The 13,220-nt window shown below is 39.5% G+C and overlaps 2 protein-coding genes across 2 annotated transcripts; one reads left to right on the forward strand and one right to left on the reverse strand.

Moving 5' to 3' along the window:
- The first annotated feature begins 550 nt into the window (after nt 1–550).
- Nucleotides 551–1,255, forward strand: LOC134227834 (general odorant-binding protein 19d-like). The gene is made up of 2 exons (XM_062709517.1): nt 551–671; nt 730–1,255. The coding sequence occupies exons 1-2, from the start codon at nt 615–617 to the stop codon at nt 1,117–1,119; spliced, it is 447 nt and encodes a 148-aa protein (XP_062565501.1). The 5' UTR covers nt 551–614; the 3' UTR covers nt 1,120–1,255.
- Nucleotides 1,176–9,793, reverse strand: LOC134227833 (atypical kinase COQ8B, mitochondrial). The gene is made up of 4 exons (XM_062709516.1): nt 9,201–9,793; nt 1,972–3,043; nt 1,685–1,877; nt 1,176–1,624 (listed from the first exon to the last, which is right to left on the reverse strand). The coding sequence occupies exons 1-4, from the start codon at nt 9,598–9,600 to the stop codon at nt 1,265–1,267; spliced, it is 2,025 nt and encodes a 674-aa protein (XP_062565500.1). The 5' UTR covers nt 9,601–9,793; the 3' UTR covers nt 1,176–1,264.
- Between the last annotated feature and the right edge of the window lie 3,427 nt (nt 9,794–13,220).

Below are 13,220 nucleotides of genomic sequence, written 5' to 3' on the forward strand. Positions count from 1 at the left end.
TCGTGTATTTAAGTGTTTTATGTATGCATCGTGAAAAGGAGATGCAGAACTTGGTATTAGATATTAAGCAGATATCAGATATCAATTAATATGTTGAAAATTCCTACTTTTTAGGACAAAAAGAGCGAAATTCCGCTGCTAGGTTCAATATTGGGTATTTTTTCCTAGATGCACCGTTTTATCTTACAGTAATACATGTTATTATTTTTATTTAATTGCAAAAGTATATATTGGCATATCTTCCTTAAACTAGGCATACATTAAACTTTTTACAGCTCGTCAAAACTGAGCGTAATATTGACGGCTATATCGCTTAGATACCATCACATATTGTAACTTCGTTTAATTATGGTAGCTTCCGTGCTAATACCATCGAACCAAGCCCGTTGGTGCTGTGGCTGTGAATAAGCGGGGTTAAACATGCGATAAATAGCTGATCGTAATGTTCATAGTTCATACCTGATGATAGATATATTTCGTTATTCTACAAGCGGAAATTGATAAATCACTGAGCGACCTAATGCCCATTCCTGGTTATAAAGTCGTAAAATCCTATCAACAGTCTCATAGTACTTCTATGGCGCTCATTTGAACAGCATCAACGGCTTTCAACGATGAAAGCTACGATTCAAATAATTGTTTTAGTGGCATTAATTACTATTTATTCCAAGGTGATTTGCACACGACCTCTATTTACTCGTAGTATTGATTTATCGTTTTGTATTGTAGGCAGACAATACTGACGAAGAGAAAAAGGAACAAGCTAAGGAAATGATTCGTGGCATGGCCGAAGAATGTAAGAAGCAAGAGGGAGCATCCGATCAGGATGTAGAAGCCATTATCGACGACAAAACCCCCGAAACCCAGGTGCAGAAATGCTTCCTCTCCTGCTTTCAGCAGCAGTTCCAAATTTCCGATGGTAAGAAGTTCAACAAAGAGGGATTCATGCAGCTTTGTGGAATGATGTTCGGTGAGGATGAGGAAAAGATGAGTATAGCCGAGGAGGTTGCGAATGAATGTGTTGGCGTAGAAAATGCGGACCATTGTCAGCTCTCGGTGGACATTAAAGAATGTATAGAAAAGGCGTTTGACAAACGAGGGATCAAAATGGAGCATTAATATATCGGTGACTGCTATTCAAACTCTGGACTTCGGACTATTTAAACACCACATACTATGTATGACAAACGAGCATTAGAAAATGATTGATTGCTAGCGACATTATCAAAATAATTATGCCAATAAAACCTCTTTATTTGGAAACTCATCCAAACTTGTAGTTCTGCTGCACCTCGAGGAACAACGGTTTGCAATCGATTTTGGCGTTCATTCTTGCGCACAGCAAAAACACACCCGAAAGCTTCCGGTGCAGGGAGTAGATTTCCTCGGGCGGAGGACACAGCCGGTGGGCAACCATCACTGGAACAAGCGCGGCAATCTTCTTGGTTGTGCTTTGTCGTCCGAATTCGAACTCACCGTCGACGCTGAAGACTTCGCCCAAAATCAGTACGGCATCGATGTGGGCGTTTTCCATGGTAGCCGACTCGTACCCGGTGAGGAAGCCCATTTGGCGCGATAACTCCGAAATCCGTTTACGATCGTTTCGGGTGGCGGCTTCAATAACCTGGGAAAGAAAGTATGGGTTTCAGAATCAAAGATCATATGTGCATCATTTTGAACAAACCCTCATGTAGTCATCCATGAACGGCTTTTGGTAGAATCGCGTGGCTCCAAAATCTATAAGCATGATCTGTCTACTCTTGACATCATATAGAAAGTTGGACCAATTCGGATCCGTTTGCATACAACGGAAAGTGAATAGCTCGTTTAGGCATAATTTCATGATAGACTTCGCAATGTGGTTTCGGTGGTCCTGACTGAAATTATTCGAGAGGTTAATTTATTAACAAATTAGAAGTGAAACTAAAAAATTGCCCCACATTGCGCCTACGAAACAATTCATCAACTAACCTCAAATGAAAGCATTTGTCCATGGGAACACCGGGCACCAATTCGGTCGTAAGTATGTTTTTCGACGTCAAGCTCTTGATTACCTTCGGTACCCGGAACTCCGGCATATGTTGAATCATCTCGCCGAATCGTTCCGTATACTCCGCCTCCCTTACGTAATCAACCTCCCAAGCTAATTCCCGTTTCGCCACGGCAACCACATTATCGATGAAAATTCCCGCTGGAAAAACGTCCCATACTTTCAGCATCGAAACCAAATTGTCGATGTCACTCTCAATACTTTTGGCCACTCCCGGATATTGAATCTTGATGGCAACTTCGGTTCCATCGTGCAGCACTCCCCTATGGACCTGTCCAATGGAAGCCGCTGCGAAAGGCTTCTGATCAAAGCGATCCAGTTTTTGTCTCCACTCCGCTCCCAGTTCGTTGATCAGCTGCTTTTCCACCTGCCAGTCGGGCATGTAATCTGCAGCCTGCCGTACCCGCTCAAAAGCATTCACCAGCTGCGGCGACACCACATTCGAATCCTGGATGCTAAGAATCTGGCCCAGCTTGAGAGCTGCACCGCGTACTTTGCAAAGCGTGTCCACGATTCGCTCGGCATTGTTGGGACTGAACAGAGCCTCTTTCGGGTCGGTGGTGCCTCCCAGCCCTAAAGCGCCCTTGGTAAGTTCGCTTACGGTGCCGAGGCCCAGCCCGGCGAATAGGCCCCCGAAGGAGGCGAGTCGCGCCACGCGGGATGACGGAACTTTGCGTTGCTTGGCCACCTTGCTGAGTTGAGGTAGTTCAATGGGCACGGGTGGCACAGGAGGATGACTAGCTACGTTCGGTTTGTAGGATGCTACAAGATTGATCATACTGGCTACTTGTTCTTCATCTTTGGTTCTGGATGAAGGTGGTTTCACCTCAGACACGGTTTGCTGTGGATGGTCTGCAAAGTCCTGAACCTTTTTTGGTTCCGATGGGCTGCGTTGATTTTTATCAAGAGATAAATTTACTTGGCGATTTTTGTTGCGCTCGGAAAGAATAGTCTCTAACTCTTTGAGAGTTATCTGGGATATGTCTAAATTTCCTGAAAAAGGTAAAGATCTCTTTTTTATTTCATAATATTTTAAGTAATTAAAGCATATTTGAAACAATTGTGTATCAAATTCGCATATTATTTTCATCGTCAAGTTACATTGAATTTTATGGTTTATAGTTATATTTTTATATTACTTGCTGCCTTGCTGTGTTTTAATTAGGAAAAAGGAATGCAACTGGTTAAAAGAAAGTGCGTTACGTAGTTTATGGACAGATTCTTACTGTGCAGCACCAGATTTGATGGATGAATATTTTCTTCTCCGCGTCTCTAAGGTCACGAGAGACTGAATTCCGAAAAATGGATTGCAAAATCTGCAAATTGAACTTTCCGTTTGAGGCAGTTTCTGGTTGTAAAATAGACCAGAGGTTCCCAAGCTTGTTAGATATGTCACCCATCTAGCATAATCTCATCAGATATATGCATATTGCTTGCCACCGTCAATGATTTTGTAAACCTTTTCGACAAGAAATAACGGGTACCGTTCACGCATTTTGTCTTTCCATGGTATAAGGTGAAATGAATTTAAAAATTGAAAATACAAAAGAAATACGATTTTGTTACATTCCCTATTTTATTACCCCAAAATTCACCAGGGGGCTATAAAATCGGGATATTACTGTATTTGAATTGGATTTGGATTGGATTGGGAACCTTCTTACGAACGAGCGTGAGGTGATCCAAAGATGGCGGCAGCACTACGAACAACACCTGAATGGCGATGTGGCAGACGAAGATGGCGTTATGGTGATGGACCTGGGAGAACTCGCGCAGGACATAATTTTACCGGCTCCGGATCTCCAGGAAATCCAGGATGAGATTGGCCGGCTGAAGAACAACAAAGCCCCTGGGGTTGTTGTTGACCAACTACCAGGAGAGCTATTTAAACACGGTGGTGAGGCACTGCACAGTGGAAAAAAAGGGACCCAAATTCCCAAGTTTGAGTTGCCGCTGGTTTTTTAACCAAACCAAATGTACTCCTGAAGGGAAATGGGCTGATAAATCGATTTTTTCGTGTTGTTATGAAGACGGGAAGTGGCTCGTTTTGCCTCAGTTCCCCTTAATTCATGGTTTTTCTTCATTCTGCTCATATGGTTGCAATTTCCGCATTATATTTTGACTGGATATACATATTTTATACTTAGATCACAAGCTGTGTGTGGCCCGTTTTACCTCATTGTGGCTTGAATATGTTCTCGTACTCCCAGTCCCAGAACCGTTGTAGTGTACGATTTAGATTCATTTCAGTATGCAGACTTACTATGGCGTGATTCCCTTGTATTGATTGTGTTTCGTCGCTCCACCAGAAAACAGTTTGCTGAACAACCGTTCGGCCTCTGTCGTCTTTGACTTGCCCCCCTTCCAGAAGCGCAAGAAAAACATCCGATCCCAAAATCACGTCAATTCGTCCTGGTTGGTTGGAGGTAGGATCTGCCATCTCGCCAACGTTCTCCAAAAGCTTCATGTTTCTGATATTAAATCGTTGTGATGGAAGAGTATGTGGGCCCTTCTTAGCCGTGCGGTAAGACGTTTAATGATCAACGTTTGAGGGTTTATTTATTTATTTATTTGCTCTTAATCAACAGGCTACGACAGCCCCAATGATAGTTTACTAATTCTAATAATAAAAAAACTAACAGCAAACAAAACATTTTCACATTTGTATCCATGAAGGCAGAACATTTACACATTAACAAATATACATTTACAAATTACATTTAAGAATAGTTGTATAAAATATGTTGTTTCACGGTTCCCAATAATTATGTTTACGATTCACGAACAGGTTGGTGGCACGACGCCATGTTTTTGCAGCCAACATCTCAGTGTAAAATCATATATATAAGGGACGATTCAAATATGACGTCCACTACTTTTCGAGATTACTAGACCCCCCTCCCCCCTCTGTCACGCTTTTTGTATACCTAGTATATGCAGTGTCACAAAATCTTAGACCCCCTCCCCCCCTAAACCTGACATCATTGTTGAACGACCCCTAACAGAGTCTATTATATAGAGTTGCGCAAAGAGGATCTTCTTACTCTTATTCTGAATGATGCTCTTGTTATTATGTTGAAAACTTTCATTTTTGTTCAACCCTTCAAGTGACTTCACGGGAGTGATCACTTCTAAAGCTTTTTAATTCGATAACCAAAGTCACCTACAGAGTGCAAACACGTGAGTTTCTTGTTGCAACTTTATTGGGGGTGTATTGAAGTTTTTTGAAGCTGTTTCTAAAACAAATCTAATACATTTATTTGAATTCATGAGTTTTAATTCGCCATAATAATCATCAGGCGATAACAATACTTCCGCCATACCAAGAAGCATTTGTTTACTTTGCTCGATGAGTAGACGGTTCGACAGTTCAATAGGTAGATTTGGCTTCACTCTTTGCGTAACTCTATATATAATAGACTCTGATATATAATAGCCCTGTTTGTCTGTCCGGTGACTAGCCAACCAGACGCAGCACGCGAGGGAAATTCTCACAAAAAAATAAAATATTTGACACTTCAATTCTTTTTTACTATTAAATGCAGAGAACAAAACCAGTGACAACCTTAGACAACCAGACACAGCATTTGATGAAAAAAAAATCACAGACAACAGACGTTGAAAATTTTGATTTTTCAAATGGCGAAAAGAGTATATCACTCTTAAAAATTAAAAAAAAAAAAACGCTTGCCACGGGCGCTATTGCGTCCACAAATAAACTAGTTCATGATAGTATGTGTTTTGTTTACAAGCATCACATTTGATTCTCATTAGGATACAGAACTGTCAGTGGGATACGGTCGCGTAATGTTGGCTGCAAAACAAACCTATTGTGTGAGATAGGGATGCCACCGGGCTGTTCACGAATTCTCTGAATAACAATCCTGTTGGCCACGTTGATTTCTCCAAAGCTTTTTCCTTATCTTTCCAATTTACACCAACTTTGAATGAAATGTAACGCAGATGGTCCAGATTACTCCATCGCGGAACTATTTTAACGACTTCTGGTTGGTCGGTTGGTCGCAAAGCATTCAAAATCATGTCACGCATTGCATCGGTAGAAACGTGTTTAGCGACTCTGGTAAAGTATACTGTATACCCAGCATTTTCCGAATTTGAGCCCCTCCACAGCTGACCCGAATAATTTGAATTAGATGACCAATCATTGCAGTTGACATTCTTCTTAGGCGTAGAAGTGCACGGTTCTGCTATCACGTTGGGAATCGGTTGACGACCAATGTTCACCGTTTGTTGCAGCTCTAAAATACACTACTTTAACGTTTACATTTCCGACTGCAGCGCACGCACTGTAAGCTCTATTTTATTATTCTCCTTTTGCTCGTTTTGTACCTCCACATTAGATTCATTTTCTAGAGGCGAAGTGTGCTTTCTACGGAACGAAGATAGACAGCTTTCACACAGCCAAACAAACAGATTAAACAAACATTCAACGGTTTTCTAGAAATTGTATAACCATTTAGTATCCTACTTGTTACTTCTATATTCGAACAGAGACTATAGGAGTTGAACGAGTTCACAAAGTTCTTCTTCTTCTTCTTATTGGCATTACATCCCCACACTGGGACAGAGCCGCCTCGCAGCTTAGTGTTCATTAAGCACTTCCACAGTTATTAACTGCGAGGTTTCTAAGCCAGGTTACCATTTGTGCATTCGTATATCATGAGGCTGGCACGATGATACTTTTATGCCCAGGGAAGTCGAGACAATTTCCAATCCGAAAATTGTCTAGACCGGCACTGGGAATCGAACCCAACCACCCTCAGCATGGTCTTGCTTTGTAGCCGCGCGTCTTACCGCACGACTAAGGAGGGCCCCAGAGTTCACAAAGTAAATCAGGCAAAATGATCGAGTTTGAACGTATGCAGTTAATTATTTACTATGCCCCTTATTTTACCTAGTGAGCAATGGGGGCTAAAAAAAGTTAAGCTAGGGGCTCTGAGTTCCACGCTACGACTCTGAAATATGCACATTGCCGTATTGTGATTGATATAGGAACAGATACCCCATATGTTTTTTGCTATCATAACATCTACATATGGGGGGCTGGGGGTAATATGGACACCCTAAGGAGTCGCGTCATTTTCACAAGGAAAACGTCGTAATATTAGGGACCTAACCTAAACCACTCACGTGAATCTTAAGCAGAAGCACTTACGATGAAGTCAATTTAGTAGAAAACAATCGGATTTTGTGATTTTTATGGAAATGAAATTCAAGATGAAAAAATCCCTGTTTAAAAGTATACGGGTGAAATGGACATAGTGTGTGGGTAAAACGGACATGTTAAGAAATTAAGCTAAAACCAATGAATTTAGTTGATGAATTGTATGTATAGGCTAAACATCTATAAAATGTGCCTCTCGAAATAAAAATATTGGATGATAATTGATATATTGGTAACTTACAATGATTCTACTAAAAAAGGTTGTTACATAAATCAAAATCAATTTAAAATGCCATTGGTGTGAACAAAACTCGGAAATTCCAATTTCCTAATGAATACTTGGCGTTTTCAGAGGTAAACAATGCAAACTTTTCAAAAAAAAAATTTCGGTGAAAAAATGTATGTATTACCCACACCAGAACGTGTCCGTTTCACCCCACCATGATCTAATTTCTTGAATATATTGAATATACTAAGTTTGAGATCCTCGAGGATCATGCGGATTAGTATTGCACATCAAAAATTACATCACCATGATGGCATTTCAGCCATAGTTTACATTAAATCATAATTAAAAAATAGTTTTTATTATTTGAATGTAGTAAAGCATGTTGAACTCATAATTTGAAGCTAGCAGTAAGATCCACTTGATAAAGTGCCAAATTTGTAACAATTAAGCTCAAAAGGGCCCCTACCCCCACCACCACTACGTCTTTCAATAAAAATGTTTAAAAATTAGAAAAGAATGCAGAAAAAATGCAACCAAACAAAACAAACAATAATATTGTTGTGAGCATAAGCATGAGCATTATGACCGTACAATTCTTAGTTACTACTCCGTGATCGACTAGAAAAAAAAAAACAATAATATTGTTGTCCCTATTGAGACAATCTTGCGATCAACTTATTCTGCAACAAATATGGTGACATATTTGTAGTGGGCTTTTCAAACAACGATTATTTTTTTGTATTTTCCAGAAGCAAACCAGGAATCATGTCAACAGATGGATATGTTTACGTCTAAACATTGACAAATAATAAATTTATAATCAAAAACAATCGCTTGTTGCGGGTTGAATTTATCGCAAACATCTACAAAAGAGGACATCGTTGTTATTATTGGAAATGTTTCAGTATTATCTAAGACAGTATTACATTCGCTGGTCTGAGAACAAGTAAACAGTGGAACCGTGCCCATTTCCATCTCACTTAACATATATTCATCAAACCGCGAAAGGAAGAAACACACTTTTTTACCCAACAAACAATTTAAGCTGAATAAGCTAGAAGAAGACTATTCTTAGCTATAAGCGCTTTTCCACTTCCAATGTTTGTTTATGAGGTTTCATCACCGCGAGAAACTTATTGATTGATTTTCTTTGGCATTTATCGGTGAGATCGAACTACCTAAGCTCAAAGTGGAAGGGAGCATGTTTACAAAGCACGATGAAGCACCCAAGCCGTTCCTGGGTGGACGTTAGGCAAAATAACAGCGATTTCAATTTCGTGTTGTTCTTCAATGGCCCTCTGCTTACGTTTCAACTTCTATACAATTTCATACTTGTCGCTCGCTTGCGATAACTTTCAATGCTGTGCTTCATCGTGCTTTGTAAACATGCTCCCTTCCACTTTGAGCTTAGGTAGTTCAATCTCACCGATAAAAGCCAATGAAAATCAATCAATAACTTCCAATGTTTGTTAATCACTGCTTTGTTTTTCATGGGATGAACATGAGAGCTTTCAGGCGAAGTTCAGGAGCAGTAACCTTGAATTATACGAGACCTTTTGAACGATTTTGACGTCCAACGTCCATGACTCTATCTCACTCCTTAGACTCCAAAAAGGTTTAGAAAAAAACACAGAATTGAAAGCAACCTATTCCCTTCATAAAGTTTCAAATACCTACATTCATATAGCCAATAGTGTACATTTAAATCTGAAAGCAATCGTATCTGCAAAACTTACCGATATCAGAAGTTCGTTCCGTTGATGCCGATTGACCCTCCGTATGTACATGCTGGTTAAACCCGCCAGTAAATCCCATTGGTCCAGCCATTCCTCCTAATCCGCCAGGGCTCACTTTTGGCAGCGACATGGCAGCCAACTGTTTCAATCCTTCCGCCACTACGGCCGACCGTTCCAGAGTTTCCTTTAGCAGTCCTGCGGCCTTCTCCAGTTCTCCGTTCGGATTCTGAAGAATCTTCTTTGCGGTGATTTCGCCTTCTTTCAACTGCTGCTCGAGTAGTTCTCGAATGCTTGAATTGGCCCACAGATGACGGGCATATTCGCTTTGCGATTTGCCAGATGCTTCTGCTACCATTTTCAGGGCACGCAGCAACGCCAATGCATCCTGAGCCCGAGACATATTTCAGCACACTTTCTGCAACTTACCGTAAACAATGTAAAGAAAAATACTGCCTAAAAATCAAATGTAAGACACTACATCGAAGGTGAATTTCGCAACATTCAGGCAAATAACAAACACGTCCGGCGAATCGAATGGTTAGGTAACTACAATCCTAATGAATGAAAGAGCCGTGCGGGAATGACAGCTCGTTTTGTTAGTGGTACGGATAGTGTGGATTGTAGAAGCAGCAGCAGCAGCGGTAACTAACACCCAGGAAGCAACTAATGCATAACGGAATACGCTTGTAAACAAAACGTTGCTCATAGGGCTCGTCCGTTCATTACTTGCACCCAAATCTAATACCATTTTTACCTGCTTAAAATATACAGATGATTCAATATTAATAAGCGTAATTATACACTTGATAGATATAACATTAAGGTAACAATTTTATCAAAATGAAAATCGAAGCGTCATTCAAGGTTTTGCTGCGAATGGGAATACAGTTGGCTCTTTCACGCGCTCCCAACCTATACAAACGATACTGATATGCACGCCGGCAAGCAGCGTCGCGCAGCGTCGTCGTTGCGGTAGTGTAGTAGTGCTTGTGAGAGACACCGACGATAGACCACGTGCTATGGTGCGTATGGATACCGGAGCATATCTTTCAATCAATCTAGACATAGACATTCTACTAGAATTTTTGCTATACAATGTAGAAATGTACCTACCTACCTAATAATTTGAAAATGGAACTTCGTTTGCTATATTTTATTTGTAAAATTACAACGCAACATAATCTCTAGATTGAAAGAAATTAGTTTCCGCTTGTTTGAACTTGTGTCGAAAATGTGTTGAGAAGCTGTTTACTGACAGGCTTTTCATGTGTTGTTTTTCTTCATTTGGCGGATTCGGACGACAACCGAGAGATAAACTAAACATAGAGCGCCAGAACGGAATGCAGGGTGTCTACTACCTGGAAAAACCTGGAAAATTTGGAATTAGCAGGGAATTTCTCCCCATCTGGAAAATACCTGAAATTATCAGGGAATTCCTGACATGATCAGGGATATTTCAATAATTTCCCTGATTATGTCAGGAATTACTCTTGAAAGATGAAAAATCCTTAAAAATATTTGAATAAATATATACCAATCAATTCTATTGAAAATGTTGTGAACTTTAATGGATCGTTGTTCCGCATAAAACGTTTTGCCATTTTCTAAAGAATTGCTTAAGAATTTCCGAAGCTATTCTTGGTGAAATCTAGGAATTTATTCGGGAAATCATTTAGGGCAGGCCTGCCCAACCTTTTCAAGCCACGGGCCAATTTTTGAAATCCACAGATGCTGGGGGGCCAGAAAATATTATGTACACAACTTTTTAAATATTTTCAAAATAATCATTATTTTATTTTTCAGAAAAACTAAACACGATTTATTTACGTTCAAACAATCTTTTTTGTTTATTTTGTTTTCGTCGTTGCATTAGAGATTCATTGGAAACATTAAATTAAATTATTTACACCATTTACCGGATGTTGAAAAATGGAAATTTTGTTACTTTACCAGCATATTGAACAGATTAGCATGAGATAAATGTATCAGATTTCAGCAACACACTGTGCCAAGGTGCTTTATCTGCAAGTCATAAAGATATTTGGCAATATCTGTTAGAAAAGTCAAGTCACTCTATTCAGAATCATTCAGCTCGAGCAGTGGTTTTTTTTTATTTGATAGAAATTGTGCCATTTTCTTTTCGAAAAGTATAAAATTTCTCAAGAATGGTACCAAGTCAATGAAATTCGCAAAAATACATCAAGTCTCCGTATTATGCTTTAATTTCCTTCAACATCAATTATAATTGTCTTAATGACGAGCGTCAATACTTGAGGAATATTGACCGTTTTCGCATATCGATTCTTTTGCCATTGCCTATATCATTGCTTTTCCTTGCTTAGAATTATCACAAGGCCATTGTTCTTTCCTGTCATTGCTGGTGCTCCATCAATTGTAAGGTTCATATATTACATATATTACTGTAACTATATTACATATATTACAGTAACTTATATGGCCAGATTCAGTCACCATTGAGTTACTGGAACCATATTGACTTGTGCTGCTTGGGGTCCCTTAAGTTTTCGAAAGAGAAAAAAACTCAAAGGTACAGCCCAATCGGGTTGTACGCAAAGGTGACGTAGGACTACGAAATGGAGGGTATTTTTCATCATAATTTGTGTCAATTTATTAGCATTGTGCAAACTGCTCGGAGGTCAACCGAATCAAGAAACTGAAAGTAGCTCCCAGTTGGATGAACCAGACGTGGAAAAGGAACGACTCATGGACCGCATCGCCACTGAAACCATTCGTCTATCTTTTAGTGGATATCATCAGAATCCTAGAAGACATTAAGGCTGTGAACCATTCCACCGATTCGTTTAACTTTTAGTTAAAATTTGACAGTTCGATGGTTATTTCGCCGTGGTTAAAAATAACCCTGCTCCGGAGCATGGTTAGATTTGACAGTTCGATAGTTAAACTTTGTTCGCGAGAAAATTGGCGCCAAATCCATTTCACTTTAAATAAACATCAATCTTTTAAAACACAAATGGGTCGGCTTCAGAGTAAAATTTTAACCACGATGAGAAAATAACCATCGAAATGTCAAATTTTAACTAAAAGTTAAACGAATCGGTGGAATGGTTCACAGCCTAACAAGACATAAGAAGACATGTTAAAAAATGTCCGGTGGCGCGAAACCAAACACAAATATATTAATTTGCAACGTTCGAATTCCGCCCGCGATGGAAGCGTACATGCATCGTTTTCTATAGCGCTGGTGGCAAAATGAGCGGGACTTCAAGAATAAATTACAAACAGTCCTTTTCAGGACTAAAACTATTTATCCAAGAAGAGGTTTCGACCGTTAGGAAAATTGTTTACCCAGACAGACTGCTCGGCTGTTTAAATGACCATGACAATTTTGGATAGATTTGTTGTTTTTATTAATGCGCCATTTGAAAAACTATGGCAGCTAAACGACATTTTTCACTAAGGTGGCGTCTTCATCGATTTGGCCGTCGTCGACGGAAAGTGAAATTTTCTGGCAAGATTCTTTGGTTTTGTTTCGTTAGTCATTAGAAATGATATCGATTTTTCCGGGTAACTATCGTTTGGCGACGACAGAAAGTTGCCCTTTGGTAGCACAACCACAAACGCGTCTCGGAGGGAGATGATGCAAAGAGTTTGTTCAAATGGATGGCGTCAGTAGCAGTCAAATGGAATTTTCTCAATTATTGGAAAAATATCGGTTCTTTACAGTACCGTCAACTGGGGGGAAGATGATCATTTTTAAGACAAAACATGCAATAACAATGTGTGTTCACATTTTAAATCGAAACAAATATTTTCAAAACATGTACTGCTATACGTTGCAATAATCAACAACTTTAGTTTTCTGAAATGCATTCGCATTTATTGAAATAAATTAAATTATCACACGTTTTTTGAGTAATCTGGTTTGGGGTGAAGTTGATCAAGACAGCTCTACTAAAATCATTATGACCTAGTAGTCAAAGTACACTAGATTATTTGTATGAATGTTGAATTTACTACGTAAAGAAGTCTACGAAGTCA

The sequence above is a fragment of the Armigeres subalbatus genome, chromosome 3 (genome assembly GCF_024139115.2).
Source record: "Armigeres subalbatus isolate Guangzhou_Male chromosome 3, GZ_Asu_2, whole genome shotgun sequence".
In the NCBI taxonomy this organism is placed as follows: Eukaryota; Metazoa; Arthropoda; class Insecta; order Diptera; family Culicidae; genus Armigeres; species Armigeres subalbatus.

Coding starts and splice junctions, on each gene's coding strand:
- LOC134227834 (XM_062709517.1), top strand. CDS start 615: ATGAAAGCTACGATTCAAATAATTGTTTTAGTGGCATTAATTACTATT. Junction 672..729: donor TAATTACTATTTATTCCAAG/GTGATTTGCACA, acceptor TTTGTATTGTAG/GCAGACAATACTGACGAAGA.
- LOC134227833 (XM_062709516.1), bottom strand. CDS start 9,600: ATGTCTCGGGCTCAGGATGCATTGGCGTTGCTGCGTGCCCTGAAAATG. Junction 3,044..9,200: donor GGAACGAACTTCTGATATCG/GTAAGTTTTGCA, acceptor TACCTTTTTCAG/GAAATTTAGACATATCCCAG. Junction 1,878..1,971: donor GACAAATGCTTTCATTTGAG/GTTAGTTGATGA, acceptor GAATAATTTCAG/TCAGGACCACCGAAACCACA.